Here is a 24,983-nt window from a genome sequence, read left to right as displayed (position 1 = left end):
TTCATCCACATTAATATCAGACTTTTTTTTTGTCGCAGAATTTTTCGTTCTGCCGATGGAGAAACTCCTCGTTGTCCCTTTAAACATCAGTGCAAAAAGTTTAACAAATAAAACATTTAAATCTGTAAAAACACTGACGAGTCTTCCTTAAAAATCTGAACAATAAATCCATCACTCCGAACTTTCCTCTGGAGACGCTTGATTCCTCCACAAAGTGTCAAAGTGCTGTTAAATATAAAAACCCTTAAAACCAGAACCAGAACTGTGGAGGTTCTGCAGAACCGCCGCTTCACTGTTTGTTTGGTTTTTGTCCCAGTTTGTGCTTTTATTATGAAAACTGCTGGACGTCTGGTCCTGGACTGACCCTGACTGGGCTCTCGGACCTGGTCCTGGTTAGAGCACTGGAAAAGAGAGTAAGGACACCACCATTGACTCCCGTGGTAAGGGTTTAAGGGTTTAAGGGTTTTGCGCCCCTAGTGGCAGGATATGGGTATTGCAAAAGCGCCCAGAAAACCCATTCACTCCAATGTATGTGTGTTGCCCACTTGCTTGTAAATTGATGAAAACGGCCGTGTTTTTGTTTTTAGGTGTCTTGGTCATATCAGATCATACTTATAATTTGTTTATTACAAAATGTAGATTGAAACATTAATGTATAACTGTTACGTCCCAGCCTAGGGGAACTGGATGCGCAACATGACCTGAGCCCCCCTCGCTCCTCCCATCCCCAACCAAAGCCTGATGTGTGAACTAGTGTCTTTGCAACCTTTTGTTAAACCTTGTGTTAAAGTAGCCCGTAGGAATGAGAAGCCCTTTACTTTGACCCTTTTTCTCCTGTTTTGCATCTGAGTTAGGTTAGATACCTGTATTTTGGTTTTCTTTGTTTTGAGTAGGACAGATTAGGGAGAACTGAGATTTTGTTCGTTGTTTTGGGCAGTGTTCTCATCTCCGAGCAAATAAAGGCTACTGTTTTATAATTAGGATTTTGATATATCACCTTTTCACCAAAATTATTCAAAAAAAAATAGTAATTTCAGAAGCCCATTTTTTTATGGAATGACTCAATTCAATATTTTATACATATAGATGTAAAGGGACAAAGGTTGTCTTTCATTTAAGCCATAAACCATAGTTGTGGGATTAGTACTTCTGTGGTTATAAAGCTTTAATTGCAGTGATACAAAAACAGGCGGAAATTGCCAAAAATGGCCTCTGCATGAAGAGGTTAATAGCATCATTGAGGACCCTTTACAGATAAACATTAACACATAGGCTAGTAAAAAACAAACAAACAAAAAATCATGTTACGTCCCAGCCTAGGGGAACTGGATGCGCAACATGACCTGAGCCCCCTCGCTCCTCCCATCCCCAAGAAAGGTGGCCAAGCGCAGGGTTTTCAATTTAACGTGGGTGATCTATAAATGTCCTTAAATTATTGAAAACACCACACTTGCTCATTCACCAACAATGCAGAGATGTCAGTTCTTGGGCGCTTTTGCAATACCCATATTCCTCCACCAGGAGGCGCTTCCATTGGACCAATGCGTGTCGTTAGTACTCTCTTTTCCAGTGCTCTAGGAGCTCTAACGACAAACATTAATGTTCCAATCTAACTTACATTTTGTAATACACAAATTATAAGTATAATCTGATATGACCAAGACACCTAAAAACAAAAACACGGCCGTTTTCATCCGTTTACAAGCAAGTGGGCAACACACATACATTGGAGTGAATGGGTTTTCTGGGCTCTTTTGCAATACCCATATCCTGCCACTAGGAGGCGCTTCCATTGGACCAATGCCGTCGTCACTCTCTTTTCCAGTGCTCTGGTCCTGGTGCTGGACGTCTCAGAGCAGGACGCGGCCGCGGCGTTCCTCCTTGCGGACGAGGCTCAGACTGTCGCTACGGTTACGCCTCTCCTTGGCTCGGTAGCGCGTCTTCACCGACAGCAGCTCGTCCAGACTCGATTCCTCCTGCGCCCGCGCCGCGCTGCTGATCTCCGTCTCCGCCTCCTCGTCGTCGAACTGCAGGAACAGCTGCTTCACGCCGGACGTCAGGTCCTCCAGAGGTTTCTGCCGCCGCGGCGGAGAAGAAGAAGAAGGAGGAGGAGCGTCGGGGGGCGCGGACGCTCTGTGGGCGTGGACCCGGTGCACGACGGCCAACATGGAGCGGTAGCGCTGCAAGCTGGAGCGGTCGGGCTTCAGGATGGACTTGATCTTCCCGATCCTCATCCACATCCTGTGGACCAGAGCGTGGACGAACGTCCCCTCGTACAACCTGCAGCAGGTCAGAAGGAGAGCACAAACGTTTCTGTGACATCACTGCATAAAAGAAATCACCTGTGAAAAATTGACGCCGATAAAATTGATTTGCGTTAACACGTTAACTCATTGAGTGCCGCACTCCTTTCCAAAGTTTTAGTCAAGTGTACCGGCAATTTAGACCATTTTTGACGATTTATGTAGAGCCATAGTGTCTTCTATATTATTGCCACCAACACATACTGTAGCTCAATTGAAAGGTGAAACTTTCTGCTTCAAATGACCACAAACCGTTTGTTTCTACGTGCCTCTGTTCCTGAGAAAAGTCAAGCTAAACATGGCTGGGTTTCACCAAAATCCCTCCTTTTTTTCTAGAAAAGGAGATAGAGCGTCTTTTATGAAAGGTGCTCTGTTTGTGTCTGTCGCTCTTCTGACACTCGCATTTCTGGATCAAAGGGCTCGTATAAGATAAATAAATACAACAATTGTTGTTCTATTCACAAAACCACCATCGGGGGCGGGGGGGGGCGCCACTAAACAACAATAACACAGACGCACCGTGCGGTGTCACAGCCTCTCGCCGCGGAACGTGAGGGTCTGTCGGCCACAGCGGCTCGGGAAGACCGGTCCCGCCGGTGGTCGCGGTCCTTCTGTGGTACGGGTCGGTGACGGCGGTCTGCTTTGGCCCAGAGACCATCAGATTTTACCGCGGGAGGACTTTGGGGAGGACACGGTGTTGCTCCAGATGAAGACCGGGCGGACTGTCGGCTGAGAGCTTCCTGGTTCAGCTCCGAGCAGCTCGAGCAGCTGGAGCAGCAGCGCAGGTGAGAGCAGAGCAGCTGCTGCATCTGCATGCAGAACTCCGTTTGCAGAAGCCGAGTTATGATAAAAACTTCCAGATCATGAGCTGTCATGTGACTTTGATCCTCATCTATTTCAGTTCTCCTCGTCGTAGAGTCCCCAAATTTACATATAATGTGTATTAAAGTGTCTATTTTCATAATTTAAAAAAAAAGCAAAAAACGAAAAATCTCGTTTTTGGCACTCAACGCATGGGAACGAAAAACGAGAAATTACGTGGTTGGCACTCAATGAGTTAATAACACGATAGTTTTGACAGCACTAGTTGAAACATCTGTCACTTTTTGAAAGAGGACCTGATCACCTTGTTTTCCCTCCCTTTACTTCATGAAAAAGTTATTTAAATATATGCAAATGAGCTCAGTCGAGGGGGGAGGGGCCTGAGCCGCGATGTGGGCGGAGCCTCACCTGGCGACCCGAGGCTCCTGTAGGGGGCAGCAGAGCAGCTGGTTCAGTTTGATGGCGTCGCTCAGGCAGCTCTGCCATTGGTTGAAGGAGTGAACCACGGTCAGATCCAGATGTTTCGATCTGTAGATGTCAGGAGGCTGCACATCTGCAACACACACACACACACACACACACACACACACACACACACATTTAACTTCTTGTTTTCATCAATTTATGTATTTCTGATATTTCCTGTTAAAGGGATAGTTCACCCAAAATTCAAATTTCCCTCATGATCTCCTCCCCCTCATGTGGACTAAGGGCTGGGAGAAGTTTCAGAGTCCTCCGTGGCTTCTCTGAGTTACAGGGGGTCTCGGCGTAGCAGTGCATGTCCATATAACGGTTGCAAATGGATACCAACTGTCTTCGTAACAAAAAGACACACCAAAAAACATCCAAATACCTCCATGCTGCTCGTATGTAATGTCCCTCTTGTATTGAAGCCCCGACATGAGAAATTGTTCCGTCTATGTCTATGTTTAAGCTTGTTTGTAGCGGAAGCTCCCAGTGTCTCAGTTCACTGCTCTTCGACTGGCGGAACAATTTCTCATGTCGGGGCTTCAATACAAGAGGGACATTATAAACGAGCACTATGGAGGTATTTGGATGTTTTTTGGTGTGTCTTTTTGGACGAAGAAAAGTGAGCTCCGTTCTCAACCGTCATATGGACATGCAGTGCTGCACGGAGCCCCGCTGTAACTCAGAGAAGCCACGGAGGACTCTGAAACTTCTCCCAGCCCTTAGTCCACATGAGGGGGAGGAGATAATGAGATAATTCCCAAAGAATCGGTTCAGTTTTGGCTCCTAACCTCCTGCTCTGTGTCTGCGTCTCAGTGCGTCGTTGCTCAGCCACAGCAGCAGCGCCTTCACCAGCTCCTTCCCCGGCAGCGGCTCGGCTCTCTGCAGCCAATAGCAGGTCACGGCCACCGGGAGGCGGAGCTCCGGCGCCAGGCGACTCAGCGACGCCTCGTCCACCTGCAGAGCGTCGAGCAGCAGCTGCAGACGCTCACGTGGCTCCGCCTGCAGCAGAGAGAGGGGGGCGGAGTCAAGACGACGACCACTGTGACATCACAAACTTAACGATGAAGCAACAAAACATTAGAGCCCGTCCACACGGACATGAGTTTCAGCTCAACGGTACATTTTTGAAAACAGGTCACAAAGTGGGAAAATCTAAAAATGCCGCCCCATGTTTGTTTCTTTTATTTGTAAAAGTCGTATCGGAGACTCAATAAAAGTCCTTTACCTAATTTTGAGGTATTATATTGCTGTGATGTATCCTTCACTCTGCCTGTAGGCGATTTTCTCCCCGGCAATATTTTGCAAGTGCACCGTTGGTGTGGCACCGACCACAACGATTGTGATTGGTTGAAAGAAATCTAAACAGCCGGGCCGTTTTTTTCCTCCCATCTCAGAATCAAAGTCGGCCCAGCCAGGCCTTTACTCTCTGGAGAAACGTCTGGTGAACAAGACTATCGATCATCATATTTTCGTGTCAGAGAAAATGTTTTCGATTTCTGTCTTCTTCTCTGTTTCTGGTGTTGATGTGTGGCAGTGTTATAGCGCCACACACAGGCCTGGTGGACGTACTACAACGTTGAGAGTCGTTTCAGTGGACGCAGATATTTCTGGAAACAGCGACATGTTTATGGACATTTTTTTCAAAACAAACAAGAAAAAGATCTTTGTGGGTGACGCTTGGTTTCCGTGTGGACAAGGATCTATTTTACAGGACGCTCAGTTCACCACTAGTGCTGCTGTAAAAGTGAATCACACTCCACACCTGCAGGGGGAGCTAGAGTTTACCGCCTCACCTTGTGGAGCGAGCTGAGCGCCAGCCGCTGAGCGACTCCTCTGAAGGCCGGTGGCACCTGGGAGAACTTGAGCTGCAGCTCCTCGCGGTCCCACTCCTCCACCTGCAGCGGCGTTCCTCCGCCCAGCAGCAGCCCGTACAGCACCCGCCGCAGCGGCCGCGAGGTCACGTTGGCGCTCGGCGAGTCCTTGTGGTCCACGCAGGCGCGGTACTGCGTCCTCTGCAGCTGCAGCACGTCCAGGATGTCGTGGTCGAGCCGGGCCTGAGTCAGAGGCAACAGGATCCAGTCTGGGATAGGAACCAGCACCTGCAGGGGGAGAAGACAGAACCACCTGAGCATATTTACTGAAGAACCTCCTCAAGTCCCTCTGTTCCACCGAGCTGGTTCTGGTCGTTATCCTGGCTCTCAAAACTGGTTTCAGACAAGCACCAACTCCCTGCTGGTCTAAAGTAAAAAACCGATCACGGGGTAATTTACCAGGGCAGGGGTTGACGTTATCAATATCTTCTACCGTTTGTTTAAAGGTAGGGTCTGGAGTTTTGTTCGTTGCAGTTTGTAAACAAAACAATGAAACTGGGCCCATCCTCCTCTCGGGCTAAGCTGTGTAGCCTCCTGCTCCAGACAGCAGCCGTTGTCATGACAACAAAGGAAAGGAAATACAGTCTGAAAGAAGCGCTGGAGCCGTGGACCGATAGCCGACCGTCACCGACACCGGGAGCCTCCGTGTATGTTTTTATGCCGCTGTGGTGCGATGGGAAGGCGGTGTTAGCGGCGGATGCTAACCGCTACCGCTAGCCGAAGTTAGCATCGAGCTAGCTCACTACAACGGCCCTAATACTTGTTACCAGTGACGGTGACGGTGGGGAATCGGTCCGCGGCTCCAGTGCTTCACTCAGACTGTATTTATTTTACTTTGTTGTCCTGACTGCTGCTGAGAGAGAGAGACTCAGAGACTCAAAATACAGGCGGGGGGGGGGGGGGACCACACAGGACTAGAAACCCATAGGCGATGATTGAGACGGATTTCATTTGTATAAGTCTAATGTTTATTTTTGGGCACAAAACTCCAGACCCAGCCTTTAACTGCTAATCGATGCATGTGTAACGGAGGTCCGCGGGTATAGCCACAGTCACGAGGTACCAGTGAGGAGAAGTGACGACGTGTGGCGGTTAGCGGTACTGAAGTTAAACTCACTCGCCCATGAAAGATGTGCAAACCCACGAGCCAAGTGGTCATTGACCTCTTGGCAAAACGGTTAGCATCGTCGCCCGCAGTGCGAGAGTCCCAGGTTTGAAACTCAGTCAGGGCAGGACAGACAACATCGGTCACACATGCACAGTTGAAGCTAAGTAACCGAGCTACAGGCTGCGGCTAACGTTCATTTAAGAATTTCACAGACAGCTACATTCTTTTCTATTTTTTGGCCAGTTTCGGGCCGAGAATCAATGCTAGTGAAAGAAGCCGCGTTAGGTCCGGGCTTCAACACCCGCAGTTTGGACTAGGTTTTCAATTTTATTTTGAGAACTCAATTGCAGGCTTGCAAAGACAGGAGCAGCCCCTGCATCGGGGCTTCTTGCCAGTGGAAAAGCAAACTGATTCTTTAGAGGCAAGCGAGTTGAACAAGCTAAGCACTGGCACCAGCCCTGAAACAGCACCAGTGCTGTGTCTCAATTCGAATACTTCCAAGAGTACACTTTCATGTATTATACTATGTACACTCTGTACTAACATCTGTACTGCGCGAATTTCAATGGTTAGCGCTGTCTCAAATCGAATACTGTCGTTGTGCACTTGCCAGAACTAATGATCGCAGCGGTTGCCAATGTTGTCTTTCTTCTTTTTGGACCGCTATTATCGCCCGTCAACACATCTACTGCTTTGTTATTTCAATTAGCAATAATGAACGCCTTACTCGTCCTTTTTTTCTTTTTTTGCTTGTGTGCGCCACCTGTTTAAGACGAGGTGGAGATGACAGCACCGCTGGCTCCTCTTACTGTTGGAAAACATTGCCCTAACAGTATATGTGGCCCAGATGGCGATCATTGAGGTTGTGAAGTGTGCATCGTTCCACACTCAACTTTTGGACCCTTTTTGAGTGAACCATCTGGGTACTTGTAGTTCACTGCATTTTGACATACTTGTCAGTTGAGACGCAATGGGCTCTATGCACAGCTCCACCACTTCCTGAATTTAAGGCAGGTCCTTAATTTCCTGTCTTACATTATTGGACAAACTGATTAATCCAGGTGTGTCTGAGTAGTCACAATGGTCAGACACACCTGGATTAATCAGTTTGTCCAATAATGTAAGCCAGGAAATGAAGGACCTGCCTTAAATTCAGGAAGAGGTGGAGCTGTGCATAGAGCCCATTACATACTCAAAACACTTAGTATAAGTACGGATGTATTCAAATTGAGACACAGCACAGGTTATTTTTGGTGGAAAAAGGGTAAAAAACGCACACCCTTCCAAAGTAAAGGCTTTGATCACCTTATCGGCTGCTGGGAGCGGGGGCGCCATCCCGTGGATGAAGAACCGACTGAGGGAGCCGGGGGGCACCTTGTACTCCTCCATCCCCAGGTTCAAGCCGCTCAGCACCTCCGCCTTCTTCTTCTTCTCCAGGTTTCCCATCAGCCCCAGTGCCGCCTTCAGGGCGTCCCCGGGCGTCTTGAAGTTCTTCAGCCAGCAGAGCAGCCCCTCCAGGCGGCCCGAGGTCTCGCAGCCCACGGGGGCGAACTGAGCCCAGTCGACGGACGTCTCCATCCGCTGCAGCTTCACGTAGTCGTTCCCGCTCAGGGCGGCCAAGACCGGCAGCAGCTCGGGCCGCAGGTCGAAGACGATGCAGAAGCTGGAGGCACTGTAGCTCCTGCAGGGGATGTAGCGCTGCGAGCCGGTCCGCTCCGCCTCCTCCCACCTGAAGTGAGAGATGGGCAGCAGCCCCCCGGGGAGGTCGAAGACGTAGAAGTCGCTGTCGTTGGAGAGCACCGGGCACTTCCACTCGCGGGCCAAGGCAACTATCTGCTGGTCGGCCTCTCCGTAGCACTGGGCCAACGGCACCTCCAGCCGGGCCAGGGTCTGCCTGAAGACCACCTTGGTGAGCCGCGGCAGGATGTGCATCTTCCTGTCCTCCACCGCCGCCTGATGGGCCTTCTTGACCCGACTCTGCGCTCGCTGCAGCAAAGTGTCAAACTTCTTGTCGGTGGGATCGAAGCCTCCGTCCATTATCACGTAGGGCGAGATGCCACAGTCCCTCAAGGCCTTGATGAACCTCTCGATCAGATCCTCAAAGGCGGCGTATTCCCCGCCACGGTTCTGGTCCAGACCTGAAACCAGAGGAAACACAATAACACGATCTTTACTGTGACTTTCACAAACAAAAATGTTAAGAGAGACAGCAACAAAGACGTTTTGGTTTTGTTGTGTTTACTTCCTCCTGAGTAACATGAACTAACGTCCTCCCACTTAAAGGGACAATGGGTTTCTATTTGGTTATAAAAAAGTCTCACGTTAATGTGGATGAATCTACGTTACCACTTGTTAATGGGCCCATTTTCGATAAATATATCGTTTTGTCTCCATCGTTATTTTGTTATTATTAGTGGTGGTGGAAATGCTGGGCGAGCCGACCAGCATTTCCTTACTTTCGGTTTCGTGGCGAGTCATGAGAATAACGCCGCCGAATCTCCGTTTATGGTGGGAACTACGACGGTATGTGATCGTCTTCCAACCTCTGACTTTAATTCTTGATGAATGAAAACATGAGTCTGTCTTGCGCCGGTCAAAGAATTTCACGGTGCGGAGGCTCATAAATGTAGTGTGGAAACACTTCACTTTTACAAAACTCCTCGTTGTCCCTTTAAGGTTGGATTACTACATAGTGTTGCTTTAAACTGGTGTGGAACCTGCTGGTTCACCAGAAACCAAGGTTCAGAGACTCCAGAACCAGAACGGTGTCTGTCTGAAAGCGTTATGACTGTGATGGTGCATTTGGACTGAACCAACCTGAACTAAAAGGACTGAACCAACCTGTCGGAGGGGCGGGGCATGGCCTCCACCAAGTGCCTTTCTAGTTCGTCATGAAATAAGGCATGAACAGGCCTCACCTGTCCAATCAGCTAATTCAGTTATTGTGCATTTTCTATTGTGACTAATATGTGACTGCATTTAAAACAACGGTGAATGTTCCAGTCAAGTTATATTTAGCACCTGTAGAAGTCACAGTGTTTGATGGTGTGTCATCATCATGATAATCAATAACATCCTCCTCTGAGCCTGCATTAACACTACACAACATTTTACTGTATTTAAGATGTTAATCCATATAATTAAAATTCTGAGCACATATTACATAAATATTACTCCTGCTGTGTTTTATTATTATATTGCTGACAGGTGTTCACAGGAACTCTTTAGTGCAGTTGTGTAATGAAGCTGTAATTCCCATGTTTACACTGTAGGTTGTTAGTAAAATGTTCATTTGAGGCAGTTGAAGGAGACACTGTCTTTAGTACAAGGTCCTTTGATGATCAGATTATAAACTTGGTTACACATTGAAATGTCTGGATTAATCAATACAAACACAAAGGAGCTGAGTATATTCTAATTACTTAAAAACACACCTGTTCACACTCTCTCTCTATAGCCTACAGTTTATAGCTAGATATTATATGACATTTTCTCCACTATTTTTCCTTGTAGATGTAGCCTACTTGTCCATAGAAGTGGCTCTGATTCTGATCATGCATTTAAATTTGGCACAGAAGCAGAGTTCAGGCTGTTCAGTGCACGGAGTAATACAATAACCACTGATAATAAAACACTATTAACTCCCTTAAATCAACATCTTCAAACGCCATCCTATATCTGTTTTTTTACCGCAGAAAACTCTAAGTTATTGATCAACTTTAGGGAGGAGGGATGCGGTAAAAAGTGAAGTTTCGCTGCTGCACAGTGACAATTGTAGTAGCCTACTTGAGTATTACACTAGTTTGTATTCAGTTTCGTTAATAACTCCTACCTGAGCTGAAGTAGAGCAGGTAGAGCAGGTTGCAGCCGTCGATCACCAGCCGCCTCCTCCTGAACCGGACCTCCCGGTAGATCTTCCCGTGGGAGTCCAACAGACTGGCCAGGCCCTGAACACCCATCCTCGGCTGCGTGTCTGTCGAGGAGCCGCTGCTCTCCGGTTCTTATGCGGAGCTGCGGCTCCGTTTCCCTAAGTTTCACTTTCCTCACGTCACAGCAGGAGGGGGCGGGGCTGGTGTGTGTGTGTGTGTGTGTGTGTGTGTGTCTGAGTGTGTGTTTATTTTAGTTTATCAGCTGACAGGTGCTTCAGCGCTTCACTGTCAGTCTGGCCTCAACATTTATTTATTGCAGAAAACAGAATAGATTTTGTGCTGTTTTTTGTAAACCAGACTTTAAATATGAAGTATTTACCGATGGATCAGTCATCCTGATATTATGAATGTTATCATATCAATGTCATCATGTCATCATGTTATCATTTGAAGGTGTTGCTGCTCTATTGTGAAGAAACCAGGACTAAAGGTTAAAACTGATGCAACACAGACAGGTCTGAGTGCAGCAGCAGAATAGAAACCAGGCAGCTGGAGAAGCTGCAGCAGAATGGAAACTGAAACTAGATCTGATTCCCAGTCAGCTGTAAACCCGGAAAGACCATGTTCTCCAGCAGAGGAGACAAAACAACGTCAAAATTATGAGATACAGTATAAACTCCGTTGTTTTATCTTTATCACATTCTTTTGCAAGGCTTTTAAAACACTTTTTATGACATAATTTTGACTTTTTTTTTTTTATCATATGCATCTCCATTAACCTACATAATTTTGTTACAAAATTGCGACTTACTTGATAAATTTGACTTTTTATCTTACAATTGTGAAATTTAGTCACATAATTATGGGCAATCTTTTTTTATTTGATGACTGCTGATTGATTTCAGAATTGTGACTTTTGTCTTTTTTTTTTTAATCTCACAATTATGTTTTATAATTATAAATTATGTCACACTATTATTTGTCCACTTTTTAATTAGGTAATTGTGACTATTTAATCTCAGTTATTTAAAAAAAAAATTAACCAATGATACTTTTCATCGTCCTTAATAATGACTACAAATATGAATGATTAGCTTAATTTATTTGAGTGAGACTGGTAGAATAAACTATATATCTATCGGTGATGTATAAAATAAAATGTAATATCTGATTATATCCAACTGTCATAAGAACTGATTACATGACATCAACCATGGAGAATATAAACTGGTTTGGCTCATTGATGGTGATTGGTGAGAGTTCAGATCAATAATTGAAAATAGAAACAAACAATAATCATGAAACTCACATAATCAAAACATAAAATGTTTAAAATATAACCTGTCAATGATTAAATATATATTGTCTTTATAATGTAGTATGCGCCGCGGTCCATCGTCTGTCACTGCTGTGAAACATTCTGCAGTACCGCATTTTGACCAGCAGAGGTCGCCATCGAGCTGCAACTTCCGGTAATTAAAACTGTGTAGAGATGTGTAGAACGACTCTGGTATTAACCATTAACAGGTTCATACACAACTTTGTCTTTTAGTTATGTCTTTAATTCTCACAATTTCACCTTTTTCTCACATAATTACACCATTATCTGATAATTACGATTCGATAATTGTGACTTTTGATTGTGGTTTTTGTGAAATGTTTGCTAATTGTGAAATTTTCATCACACAGTTATTACTTTTTAAGTTTTTGTCACACAAGTAGGACTTTAATCTCATGATAGAAGTTTAAGTTTTTCTTAATAATAACACATTTTATTTGTAAAGCACTTTTCATAAAGTAATCTCAAAGTGCTACAGAAAACCCGAAACCAAAATAAACAAAAGACTAAGAGAAAAATCAGACACGTTAAAATCAGCAGAAGATAAAAAAGACACAGGTAATAATAAAGTACATTAAAGAAAACAGCTAAAGGAGGAGATTTAAGTGGTGAGACAATAGTAAAAACATCTAGGGACAACCTAGGAATGCCTGCCTGAACAAAAAAGTTTTAAGCCCTTTTTTAAGTGTCCACAGACTCGTAAATGTTCAAAATTATGAGATATAAACTGTGTTGAAAAAAAATATCTATCAATTAGCGATGTATGAAATAAAATGTAATTTAATCTCATGATAGAAGTTCAAGTTTTTCTAAATAATAATACATTTTATTTGTAAAGCACTTTTCATAAAGTAGCCTAATCTCAAAGTGCTACAGAAAACCCGAACCAAAATAAACAAAAGACTAAGAGAAAAATCAGACACGTTAAAATCAGCAGAAGATAGAAAAAAGACACAGGTAATAAAGTACATTAAAGAAAACAGCTAAAGGAGGAGATTTAAGTGCTGAGACAATAGTAAAAACATCTTCTTTTCTTCTTGTTTTCTTTCATTGGCAGAATTGTGCTTTCCTACTAAACAGCAGTGGAGTTCACTGCCCGACACGGCTGTAATCAGAGAGAAACACTCCCTGTTTATTATCTTTATGTGGACACACTGTGACCGGTGAACACCAGAACGAGGGCGGGGTCATAGAGGATCCGGGTTTGTGGGTGGGTTGCTGTCAAATTCCCAGATTAAATCATTTTAATTCACTCAGACAGAGATTGTCTTTTTAAAACAGCCTGAATGAAGCTGTAGCTGTGATGGTCGTCCTCCCCTCAGAACCACGGGGTTGGTCAGGTCACTGACCTCCTATAACTTTATGATCTTTATCTCTGTAGAGTCTGTTAAGTCTCTGGACCTTCTGTCGTATCGGTGAAATGCAGTGGAGGGACACCGACAACGTCTCCACCTGTTAAACGGTGAGTTACTGTGAATGTTATTTAAAGACTTCTGAGGTCAAGGTGTGGAGGCTGATGCACACCTAAAAAATCTTGAAAAACAGGTGCGTTGGAGCATAGGTTAGGAGTGAAAAAAGGAAAAAAGGGTCTCCCGCACACTGTCAAGTCACTTGCAAAAGACTTTAATAAAACAAACAACAGGACCTTTTTCAAGCATCTCTGCTTGACAGTGTGCGGGAGACCATTTTTTCCTTTGTTCAAAACTTCTGAGGTAAAATGACGGGAAAACAACAAACAAAGATGGTTCAGGTCGATATAAGAAATGAAATATTCTGTTGAGTCATCGTCGCCAAATTGAACCGACTTATTTTGTTTTTTCCAACTTGCAGCCTGTTTAGAAGTTAGTTCAAAAACGATTTATCTGTTAGTTTATTGATAAATTACCCAAGTTTTTAATATAGAGACTAAAAAGGGCTCAATTTAACATGTTTGATGATAGTTTCTGTCTCTGTAATAAACAGGACTGGTCACATGATAACACAAGATAACACAACACGCACTTTACTTTTTCTGCTGTGTAGGTACTTTCCACACTCGTCTCTTTTTATTATTTAAAATAAAACTTTATTTAACCTTTACGTTTCACACAAACAAATAACTCTGTACAAGTCCATACAACCTAAATGAGACACAGGACAAGCAGCAAAGAATGTGAAATCAAGTTCTCAAGAATTTCACTTGTGTTGTATACAAAATATTACGTATAACACTGATGATTGTGTAACACTGATTCAAGATCTGATTTTCTTGTAATTTTATGAATCCCTTCATTTGTCTCTCTCATGTTTTTCTACTTCTGTTCAGTCTCCTGTTGTAAATATAGACAGCCTCCCTCAGGTTCACATTTAGATAATCAACAATATTTTCAACAAAACTCTTCAGTGCAGTTGTGTAATCAAGCTTTAATTTCACGTTTACACTGTAGGTTGTTAGTAAAATGTTCACGTACAAGGTCCATTGATGATCAAATTATAAAATTGGTTACACATTGAAATGTCTGGATTAGATACAAACACAAAGGAGCTGAGTATATTCTAATGCATCTGTGTTCAAAGGGAAAACTTACTTACAAACACACACCTGTTCACACTATATAGATCAGTTTAAATAGCTCGATGTTATTTTCTCCACTATTTTTGGATAATAACTCTGATTCTGATCATGCATTTACATTTGGCACAGAAGCAGAGTTCAGACTGTTCAGTGCACAGAGTAATAAAAGAACCACTGATAATAAAACACTTTCTGTTTCTAAAGCTGCTTTAACTCCCTTAAATAAACTCCTTCCTGTATTTTTTCCACAGAAAACTCAACATGGCGTCATTTATTGATCAGTGTGAAAATACGAGGTTTCCCCCAAACAAATTATAAATTTATATTCTCATTGTTGCATCAAAAATGTTAGTTTTCTCAGACTCATGTTAACCACTTCTTTTTCCTCCTCTCCTTCACTGCTTCCCCTCCAGTCTTCCTCCTTTCTTTGTTAATGGAGTCCCGTAACATCAACATTATCTTGAACTGAACCAGTGTTTTCTTTCTCCTCTACAGGAAAAATGGAGAAACTGCATCAATCACAGGTCGACCTCAAGGAGGGAGGAGACAGAAAACCAGATGGAGACGCTCAGAGAAAAAGGAAGATGGAAAGTGGTGGTAACAAGAGACCAGGTACAAAAAAAAAACATGTTCTTTGGTTTTTACAGTGAAAGCTACAGATTCAACAACAAAAAAGCCCAATTAAAGTCATAACATGATCTTGTTGTATTAATAAGTTGTTTTATACTTCGATACACCAATGTGTTATGTACGCATTTCAAAAACATTCTGTAGCTAAACCCTTGGCACCAAAGAATAAGGTAGAGAGTTTTGTACAGGAGCTTAAATTTTACTACTTGCCAAGCACAGTCAAAACTATAAGTACGGAAATACAGGGAATACAAGAAAAAAGGGTTAGTGTAAATATACAACAGCAAATATTTCATTTACACTTTCACAATTAATGTTGGTCACAAAACAAAATACATTTCACATTCTGATTTCAGGGACTATAAAGATTCACAAGTGTAATTAACCACAATTTAATTAAATAAAAAATGTAATGTAACTGCTGAAAATTGAAACAAATAACTTATTTATTTATGAACTTGTGTCAAGAGACAAAATAAATCCCAGAAACATCCAAAGGATTCATTCTCAATTGAGGACTACATACCACATTCCACTACCAAGGGAGTTAATTATTAAGGGAACGTCAAAGATAACACCTTGTTGGAACAAATCCAATAACAATCAAACATGAGGCTGACATTAGTAAACAGCAGTGACACAATCGCCATGATGGAAACTGTGTGTAATTAAGAAAACAGCATTAAGGGTAAGACCTTACTCAGTATAAACCATGAAAGGTCACCAAACAAAGGGGAAACTGAGCAGCATAGATGCCATGCCCAATCAGAGGCTAAATCTGCTACAACCATCTTTTCGTTGTTTTACAATTGACTAATGGTATTGTACACTGTCCTGTTATAATAAACTAAACTAAACTTAACTAAGAGGTGAACAGGACTGGGGGTGAAGAAGTACACAGTTGGAGGTTACACAGATTCTCAACTAACGTTACACCAACAATGACTGGTCACTAGGTGGCGGTCTGAGGTAATTTACTGTCCTTCACATGTTCACTGTCAAACTAGTTTCACCAGCAGCAGCGTCTTCATGTCCCAGTGGAGTCTCCCTGAAGAGCGACAACTCCAGGTTCAATCCTCCACTCTTCAGTGGTGAAGAGGTTCCTCCTGATGAACGGTGAGAAGGACAACGTGTCCTCCAGAGCTAGAAGACAGAGATCAAAATCTTTACACAAATGGATGCTAACATGCATAAATAATGTTCTATACCGACGTAGTCAACAGTGTTATATCTACTTCGTAAACATAGTACTAGTTTTCGGCCTGTAGTTTATAGGTCTGAAATGTCTTCTAATATAAGTGAATATTCAGAGAGGAGACATGTTTAGTCTTGTCCTTGGTTACAGAGTCCAACCAGCAGCAGCAGCGTCTTCATGTCCCAGTGGAGTCTCAATGAAGAGCGACAACTCCAGGTTAATCCCTCCAGTCTTCAGTGGAGAAGAGGTTCCTCCTGATGAACGGTGAGAAGGACAACGTGTCCTCCAACAATGAATAAAATATTTCTGTAAAACATCACTGTCAGTGTGAGATCTTCCTGTGTTTTCAGTCTGCACATGTATTTACAGATGGACACACTCAGGAGCTTCCAGTGACCAGACTGCTTCAAGTCAGACCCTGAACCAGAAGGTGGGTGTATTTAAAGAAAGGAGCTCTGTGGGGGGGTTGGCCTCCAGCTATGTGCACTCTGTATAACAGATAGCTGCTGCCAGCAGGCCTGACAAAGACAAAGCAGCACTGTTTTCTTCACTGAGTTCTCCATATATCGTTTAAATGGAAAGTATTATTGAACTTCAATTTCTTTATTTCAGGATTTTGAGGACAACATTTTCAAGTTTATTAACTCAAACATGATGAGAGTTTGGAACATCCTCAGTCCCAGTGGAGAGTGTGAGGAAGGTAAAGAAAAGGAGGAGGAGGTCGATGAAGAACTGATTCAGTCAAAAACTGGAGCCAAAGTAGGATTTCTGAAGATCGTCGTGCATGTGTTGAAAACCATGAAACAAGATGCGTATGTCTCCCTCCTCCAGCAAAGTAAGAGATTGGAGATATTGATATTGAAATATTCTCTCAGGAAGTGTATGTGTGTGTGAGTTCAGAGTCATATATGTTTCTACTAAATGTATGAAATTTGGTAGGCACATCAAACTTTAGGAGACTTACAAAAAATATGCAGTGATAAAACTAACACGAAGTCAGGGATGTACTTTAAAAAGCTTGTACATCACATTTGGTCATTCTGATCTCAAGACCTTTCTGATACTGAATGTCTAGCCCTACCATTTGAAGTTGGCTAATGATGAATCTTTCTTCCATTAGGGTTTTATGGGAAACTCACTGTGTATCGGCGGAAAATTAAATCCTCTATTAGAAGGAAATATAAGTACATAAAAGGAATAAGACACCAGGGAAATGTCATACCCTTCAATAAAATGTACACAGAACTCTACGTACTTGATGGAGGCATCAGAGAAGTCAATAGTGAACATGAGGTGAGACAAAATGAGAAGGCCGTCAACCGACCGAGGTCAGAAGAAACACCAATCAAGTGTGGCGACATCTTCAAGCCCTTACCCAAACATAACAAACCAATCAGAATGGTTCTCACCCAGGGGATCGCAGGCATCGGTAAAACTGTCCTGGCACAGAAGTTCATGCTGGACTGGTCCGAGGACAAGGCCAATCAGGACATCCAGCTTCTGTTTTCACTTCCTTTTAGGGAGCTGAATTTACTCAGAGATAAGGAGACAAGCCTGATGGAGCTTCTGTATGTTCTCACTCCAGACCTGAGAGAATCTGGACTCAAAGATCTAAAAACGTACAAAGTCGTGCTTGTACTGGACGGTCTTGATGAATGCAGACTGCCTCTGGATTTTAATGGAAATCAGAGATGTTGTGATGCTACACAGGTGGCCTCAGTAGATGTGCTGCTAACAAACCTCATTGCAGGTAATCTGCTACCAAAAGCCAGTGTGTGGATCACTACCCGACCGGCTGCAGCCGGCTGCATCCCTCCACAGTATGTTGACCGGGTGACTGAGATACGAGGCTTCGGTGACCAACAGAAGGAGCAGTACTTCCACAAGAAAATTGATGATGAAAACTTGGCCAAAAGAGTAGTCACTCACATCAAGTCAACCAGAAGTCTCCACATCATGTGCCATGTTCCTGTGTTTTGCTGGATTTCCTCCATTGTCCTGGAAAAGATGTTTGCCAGTGCAGGAAAAGGGAAGATGCCAAAGACACTGACTCAGATGTACATCCACTTCCTGGCACACCAGACCATACAGATGCAAGACAAGTACGGCAAAGAGCAAAAACTGGATCCTCAACAAACTTACAAGACGATTATGTCCCTTGGGAAGTTGGCCTTCGAGCAGTTGCAGAACGGCAACCTGATCTTCTATGAGGATGATCTTAGAGAGTGTGGGATTGATGTCAAAGAGGCTTCTATCTACTCAGGGGTCTGCACTCAGGTCTTCAAGGAAGAGTCCTGGTTGCAGCACCAAGTCTTCTGCTTTGTCCATCTGTCTGTCCAAGAGTTTCTTGCAGCCCTATTTGTCCATGTGATGTACAAGGTCAGTGGTGTCAACCTGATGATCAAGGAATCTGGAGAATCACCCAAAGCAAAGTCTGTGTCCGACGTACACAAAGCAGCAGTGGACAGTGCTTTAGAAAGCAACAATGGCCACTTGGATCTCTTCCTGCGTTTCCTCCTTGGACTCTCTCTGGACTCCAGTCAGGATCTGCTCAGAGGCCTGAAGATACAGGTCCAAACCTGTGACTCTCAAAGTCGTGAGGAAATCATCAAGTACATCAAAGACAGAATCCAGCAGAGTCCTCACCCTGACAGGTGTATAAATTTCTTCCACTGTCTGAGTGAGTTGAACGATGACTCTCTGGTGAAGGAGATCCAGAAGTACTTGGACTCAGGCCGAGACTCGAGTACAGATGAATTCTCTTCAACTCAGTGGGCAGCTCTGGTCTTTGTGTTGCTGACTTCTCAGGAGAATCTTTTGTTTGAACTGAAGAAGTACTCCAAGAATGAAGAAAGTCTTCAGAGGCTCCTTCCAGTCCTGAAAGCATCCAAATCAGCAAAGCAAGTGTCTCTGCTAATCTCCCCATGACAAATCATATGATTGTTTGTTAGACCTTAAGCACACACATCTCAAACTCAGTGTTGCAGATGAGTAGATGTTAAGGAAACTTAAAGCCTTTTGTCTTTGTCCATCAGGTTGAATGACTGTGGACTCAGTGCAACCTGCTGCCAGGCGCTGTCCTCCTCTCTCAGCTCAGCATCAGAGCTGTGTGACTTAGACTTAAGTGACAATAGTTTACAAGACTCTGGAGTTGAGCTCCTCTGTCCTGGACTCCAGAGTCCACACTGCAGACTGAAGACACTCACGTGAGCATTTATTTTTCTGGAACTCTTCCAGTGTCTAATATTTTCTTACTGGTAGTTTAACATCAGCAGATATGTGATGTTTTTTGCCAACCCTTTTCTTCTTAAAGAGAAATTCCGGCGCAAGTCTGCAACTATGGTGTAACACACCGTGACACCGAGTTAGACGCCCCACCAAGAGATGAAGTCTGCCAATCGTTGCTTTCTGTAGTTGTAGCAATTTTAGCAAAGACCGCACAACAGCAAACACTGCAGACAATGTCGCCACGCAGACCGCCACAAATAATACTCAGAACAGCACCAAACTTCATCAACAATATAAACAGTCACAGAACATAGTTTGAGGCATCAAACATCTGTTAGCGTTGCATGTTTTTTTCCTACAACACTCACCCCACTCTCCTCCATCAGCTTGCTTGTTGTGGCGGAAACTCGTAAATCGACTCGTCAGGGCTTCCAACAAGGAAGCTGCTGGAGGAGAGCAGGGGGGGTGTTGTAAGGCTCTTAAAAAACAGGCAACGCTAGTGTGACAGTTGACAGGTCCTGTCACTATGCCTCCAATTGATCATGCGCCCTGGCTACTTGGCCAAGGGGATGTCCCTTTGGGTGACTGGCAAGTGTGCATGACTCTTGCCCGGGAGGTGTGGGTTCAATCCCTTCCCGGGCCCTCTTCACCTTGCCACACTAGCAAATGTTTGATGACTTAAAGCAGAAGTGAGTGATATATTTGTGTTAATATAAGTCTTAAATAGTTATATCTTCCGACAGCAATCACTTACATAGAGTGTTTGGACTGAAACACGGGTCTGTCAGTCCCTCTGCTCTGCTCTGAGCTGAGGAGAAAACATTTATCGTATCCTACAGTTTTTATCCAATGAGGAGAGAGAACGGCATGCAGGGCTGTGTGTGCAGCCAAGGAACGCCGTGAATGTGGTGACGTAGGGAAGAGGACTGTTATGGTGCGTTCAAGGAAACTCGTATTTTTCCGACCGTGAAGTGGTACCAGTTCGATCTGGTACGAGTTCACCGGTCGGAAGTTACGAGTGGCCGTTATAGTGACTTTCACCGGTAAAACAGGTCGGAAAAACACGAGTGGGTTGCCTGGAACGCTACAAAGTCGTAAGTTGTGACTTGAAGCTGTAATTTACGATTTCAAAAGCCTGCCTGGAACGCAGCATTAGCGAAAACGACCGGACCACTCACTTCTGCTTTAACTACATTGTGTATACCCACTGATGTCAGTTGAAAACAGGGATAATATCCACTCATGGCCCCTGCAAGATTAGTCCTAATGACTTCTCTGTTTGTCCCTTCAGACTTAACAGATGTGGTCTCACCAAGAGATGCTGTGAACAGCTGGCTTCAGTCCTCAGCTGTTCCTCATCACAGCTTCAGGAGCTGGACCTGAGCGACAATGACATTGGAGACGAGGGAGTGCAGCAACTCAGCATCGGACTGGGAAATGAGTGCTGTAAACTGGAAACACTCAGGTAACGTTACTCTGGAACAGTGGTCGTCCCTCACCCTGACTCTGTCCTGACACACTCAACTTTCCCTCTTAACATTTTGTTAGTTTTTGTTTGAGACTTATCTGAATTCTGCTGCTCACCAGGTTGTCGTTCTGCTGCGTTACGGAGAGAGGTTGTGGTTTCTTGGCCTCAGCAGTAAAGTCCAACCCCTCCTATCTGAAAGAGATTGACCTGAGCTACAATCACCTGGGAGAGTCTGGAGTGAAGCTCATCTCTGAAGCTCTGGAGGAGGGACAATGTGAATCAGCAAAATTGAGGTAAAGAAAAAAAAACAGTCATTGGGCTGCTACATCACAAGTGAATATCATCAGAAATCCTTGTTGCCCACGCAACCAGATGATCCAGATCTTCTTGACATGTTTCACATTCTCCCACTAGACTGGACCACAATGCAGAATGCTGGCTAAAACCTGGACTGACTAAATGTAAGTTAAAATATTAAATCGGGATGTAACGCATACAATGACCAGTGACAGTGACAGTGCTGATCACAGGGAGAAATTGTGGCCCAGGTCAAACTTGGTATCTCAGTCAACTGGACTTGGTTGTAGATACATGAAAAAGGTGTCTTAGGGTTTGAGTTGACAATGAAACTTTACAGTAGAGTGGACCAGACCAGGTATAGCTGCAGGGCTTAAAGTATTCCGGCCCCGTGCCGGATCTCCGGCGTTTGAAAATTTCAGAAAAAAAAAAAAAAACACACACACACAATATTTGGAGAAGTTCATGGCTGGAGAAGACGGAGGACAAAGACAAAGCTAAATGTGTCTTATGCAAGACAACCCTGGCCTGCCTGCGCGTACTGTATGAGCCTGGTGACGTGACTCAGTCACTCGCTGGAGGCAGTGATACGCCAAGTAGCGTCGGGTCTCTTGCCGCTGTTGACGTCGGTACAAACAAACGAACCTGGTGGTACGAGCGGACGTAACGGCGCGCATTCGATTTCGTTTTTTTTTTTCTCCGTGCATGTCCGCAGCGCAACGCTGCACGGACGTGCCCCCCCCCCCACGCCCCATAACAGAGGAAACGGGCCCTTGAATGGCTGGTCCAGACCCCTAGATTTAAAATCTGAGATTTGTTCCATGCCTTGTTGCCTTACAATTGTAAGACAACAAAGCTATAGGACCCTCAGTCAATACTCAATGTGCTTTTTTTTTTTTTTTTTTAATCTGAAACAAATTTTCCCTTCATGTTCTTCTCCGAGTACACCAGAATGCTTCAATGTGTTAAAATCACATTAAAAAAAATTTCTGGGGGGGATTGACCATTGTTGTGAGGTCAGACACACCTGGATTTATCTTTTTTTTTTTTACACATAGTTTTCATACATTTCATGCATATATTGATGTTTTAGAGGTCTTGTAATGTCATGGAAACTTGTTGCCAAGTCATGGGAAAGACATGGAAATGTGTTGGTTAAAATGTGTATGAACCCTGTGTACATCACCAAGCACAATGCCAAAAAGTTGTTTTCTAAATTGCCTATAATGTGTAGGCTATGCGTCGGATCCACTGCACCCCGCTCCTTGGAAAAAAGTTCAGGCTCAGGATATTTTTTTTACTTTAAGCCCTGTAGCTGCCAAGTTTACCTGGCAGTGGCCTGAGTATCCTGCCTGGGCACTGTGTCATAGATAGCCCACAACTCCTTCACAATGATTGACAATCACAACTATTGGTTGATGGACGAACGACTGTAGGTGACAGACTGAGGACAAGTTTCCCACCTTGGTTCTGAGCAGATTTGAACCAGAAAACATTACTCCAGGTTTGTGGTGGATGATATTAGACTTGTGTTATTTCTAATTGGATCTCTTCCTCCTGCCTCAGATGCATGTGATCTCACACTGGATATGAACACCGCCCACAAACTTCTCATTATCTCTGATGGAAACCGAAAAGCTGCCCAGCGCATGAAGGAGCAGCCGTATCCTGACCACCCTGACAGGTTTGACTACTGGCCCCAAGTCCTGACCCAGCAGGGCCTGAGCAGCCGCTGCTACTGGGAGGTGGAGTGGGGAGGGAACTGGGCCGGGATCGGGGTGGCCTACAAGAGCATCTGTCGTAAGGGTGAGACCACCAGTGAGTGTTTGATAGGAGACTACAAGATGTCTTGGGCTCTGCGCTGTTCTGGTCAGAAGTACACTGCATGTCACAACGACAAGGACTTTGCTGTTGCAGTTCCCTCCGGGGGCAGCCACAGGGTGGCGGTGTATCTGGACTGGGAGGCTGGCATCCTGTCCTTCTACAGAGTCTCTCCTGGAAGGTCACTGACACATCTCTACACCTTCTTCAATAAGTTCACTGAGCCTGTGTACCCAGGGTTTAGAGTCTGGTCCCCTGGTTCCTCTGTCACACTGTGTCAGCTGAAGTAGCTCAGAGTATCTTCCTGTCAGCAGAGATGACTCACCTGGCAGTGAAATACCTCACCTGTCCCACAACAGGTGTCTCCCCATCATTCGGAGAAACTACAAAAGAGTCAGGTAGCAGAGGATGTGTTCTTTGTTTTGTTTGTTTAGAGTGTTGAGACTTTTTAGAAAAAAGTAAAACATTCTCACTGCCACTAGATGTCACACTAGACACTTTATTGGTAAATGGTAAATTGACTTGCACTTGTAGTACTTTTCTAGATGCTAGAACCAATCAAAGCACTTAGCACTGTTGGTCACTTTCACCCATTCACACCGATGCAAGTGTAGGTTCAGTATCTCCAGTTTAAGTTTCCCAAAGACACTTCGATTGGAGAATCCAGGAATTGAACCAACATCTTTGTATACACTTGAGTACACTCCAGTGTATTCAAAGTTCTTGTTATTAGTTATTGGTTAAATGGTAATCGTGTGCATCACTATTGGCCACTGATCAAAATTTGATGTTGGAGAGGAGTGGTGAAGAAGAAGAGCAAGGGAAAAGGAGAGAGACAGTGAAGAACCTTGTGGTTATTCAGTGTGTTTCACTTTTTATTTGTAATGATGTTTTTGTTTGTTCACATTTTGTCTGGTTGTGATGGAGTTCACGTTGACACAGGAAATAATCACCATTATAAAACTGAAAGATGAAATCTATTATTTTAAAGCCTTATCACAGACACTAAAGACAACATGCAGAGCTAAGGTTTTTTTTGGGCTATCTTATTAAATAATATGTATTTCTGATTGAATAAAAACTACATGAAATCGATTGTGTATTCCTCTTTCTTATTGCCATTTATAAAAGCAATAGGCCTACATCACGTCAGTCCGTGATATATGCTCATACCATGCTAAGGGGGTTTTCATCCCCGCTTTGCGTCGGGCCAAAGAACCAGCTGTGTGTGGTTGAGCGTATACCAAGGCCTGTCGTGATGTAATGCTTAAATGAACCAATGATACTTTTTTCATCGTCAATAATAGTGACTGAAATATGTTACGACTGCCGTCGTTATCTGTTAAATGTGTGCAGGTGTGTATGTGGTGTGTCTCTGTCTCTCATCCCAGGTGGTGCTTGTTAGCCTCAAACTCCTCCCACTCCCGAGCGATTGGTGCCTGGTCCTCAGCCTGGTCGGGGATTGGCGCGTGGGTCTGGGGGCTTGGCATTTAAACTCCAGCTGAGCAGTCGGCGAGGGGGCAGAGCACGGCAGAAGACTCCTTTCCTTAACCCAACCAGCCACCTTTAGTTATGTTGTTCTTTTGTAGGGGTGGACCGCCATTTCAGTTACCAGTTTTCTCATGTTTTTGTGGTTAGCCAGGGAGGGCAGTTTATGTTCTTTCCTTTTCTTTTCTTTGCAGGTCAGTTTGTCATTTTGAGTAAGATTCCTCTTTTGTTTGTTATGTTGGCCTGGGTCCACCCTGACGTCATCTCAGTTGTTTATATCTCCTTTATTTATTCTTGTATCAATAAATTACCAGTTATTTCCTATTTGAATCCGGTGGCTGCTTTGAGTTCTGGGAGGAGGGTCTCGCATTCATGTTGCTCCTCAGAGACCCCTAGCTGGGGCGTAACATGAATTGGGGGCTCGTCCGCTTTCTCCTCACGCGTCCGGTTCTTCGGTAAGTAGTTTAGTGGTGAGTATTCTGGTTGGCAGTTTTCTTTGTGCGGGGGGGAGTCATGGAG

At 44.1% G+C, this 24,983-nt stretch overlaps 2 protein-coding genes across 2 annotated transcripts; one reads left to right on the top strand and one right to left on the bottom strand.

Annotated features, from left to right (window-relative positions):
- On the bottom strand, nucleotides 1-10,583 carry LOC310999015 (single-strand DNA endonuclease ASTE1-like). The gene is made up of 7 exons (XM_083989308.1): nucleotides 10,408-10,583; nucleotides 7,881-8,713; nucleotides 5,390-5,695; nucleotides 4,385-4,595; nucleotides 3,534-3,678; nucleotides 1,675-2,280; nucleotides 1-369 (listed from the first exon to the last, which is right to left on the bottom strand). Exons 1-6 carry the CDS (start codon nucleotides 10,532-10,534, stop codon nucleotides 1,851-1,853), a joined length of 2,052 nt encoding a protein of 683 aa, XP_083845434.1. The 5' UTR covers nucleotides 10,535-10,583; the 3' UTR covers nucleotides 1-369; nucleotides 1,675-1,850.
- Nucleotides 10,584-16,358: 5,775 nt separating this feature from the next.
- LOC310999814 (NACHT, LRR and PYD domains-containing protein 3-like) lies at nucleotides 16,359-23,637 on the top strand (the record flags this gene model as incomplete). The annotated part of the gene is made up of 9 exons (XM_083990380.1): nucleotides 16,359-16,426; nucleotides 16,532-16,592; nucleotides 16,775-16,997; nucleotides 17,283-19,068; nucleotides 19,198-19,368; nucleotides 20,682-20,855; nucleotides 20,978-21,151; nucleotides 21,273-21,319; nucleotides 22,722-23,637. The coding sequence occupies 9 exons, from the start codon at nucleotides 16,359-16,361 to the stop codon at nucleotides 23,264-23,266; spliced, it is 3,249 nt and encodes a 1,082-aa protein (XP_083846506.1). The 3' UTR covers nucleotides 23,267-23,637.
- Nucleotides 23,638-24,983: the final 1,346 nt, after the last annotated feature.

Source organism: Trachurus trachurus (assembly GCF_905171665.1).
Source record: "Trachurus trachurus genome assembly, chromosome: 16".
Classification (NCBI taxonomy): domain Eukaryota; kingdom Metazoa; phylum Chordata; class Actinopteri; order Carangiformes; family Carangidae; genus Trachurus; species Trachurus trachurus.
Note: the sequence above shows the minus strand (reverse complement) of the source record. Positions and strands in the feature narration are given on the sequence as shown.

Coding starts and splice junctions, on each gene's coding strand:
- LOC310999015 (XM_083989308.1), bottom strand. CDS start 10,534: ATGGGTGTTCAGGGCCTGGCCAGTCTGTTGGACTCCCACGGGAAGATC. Junction 8,714..10,407: donor CCTGCTCTACTTCAGCTCAG/GTAGGAGTTATT, acceptor CTCTGGTTTCAG/GTCTGGACCAGAACCGTGGC. Junction 4,596..5,389: donor CGCTCAGCTCGCTCCACAAG/GTGAGGCGGTAA, acceptor TCTCTGCTGCAG/GCGGAGCCACGTGAGCGTCT.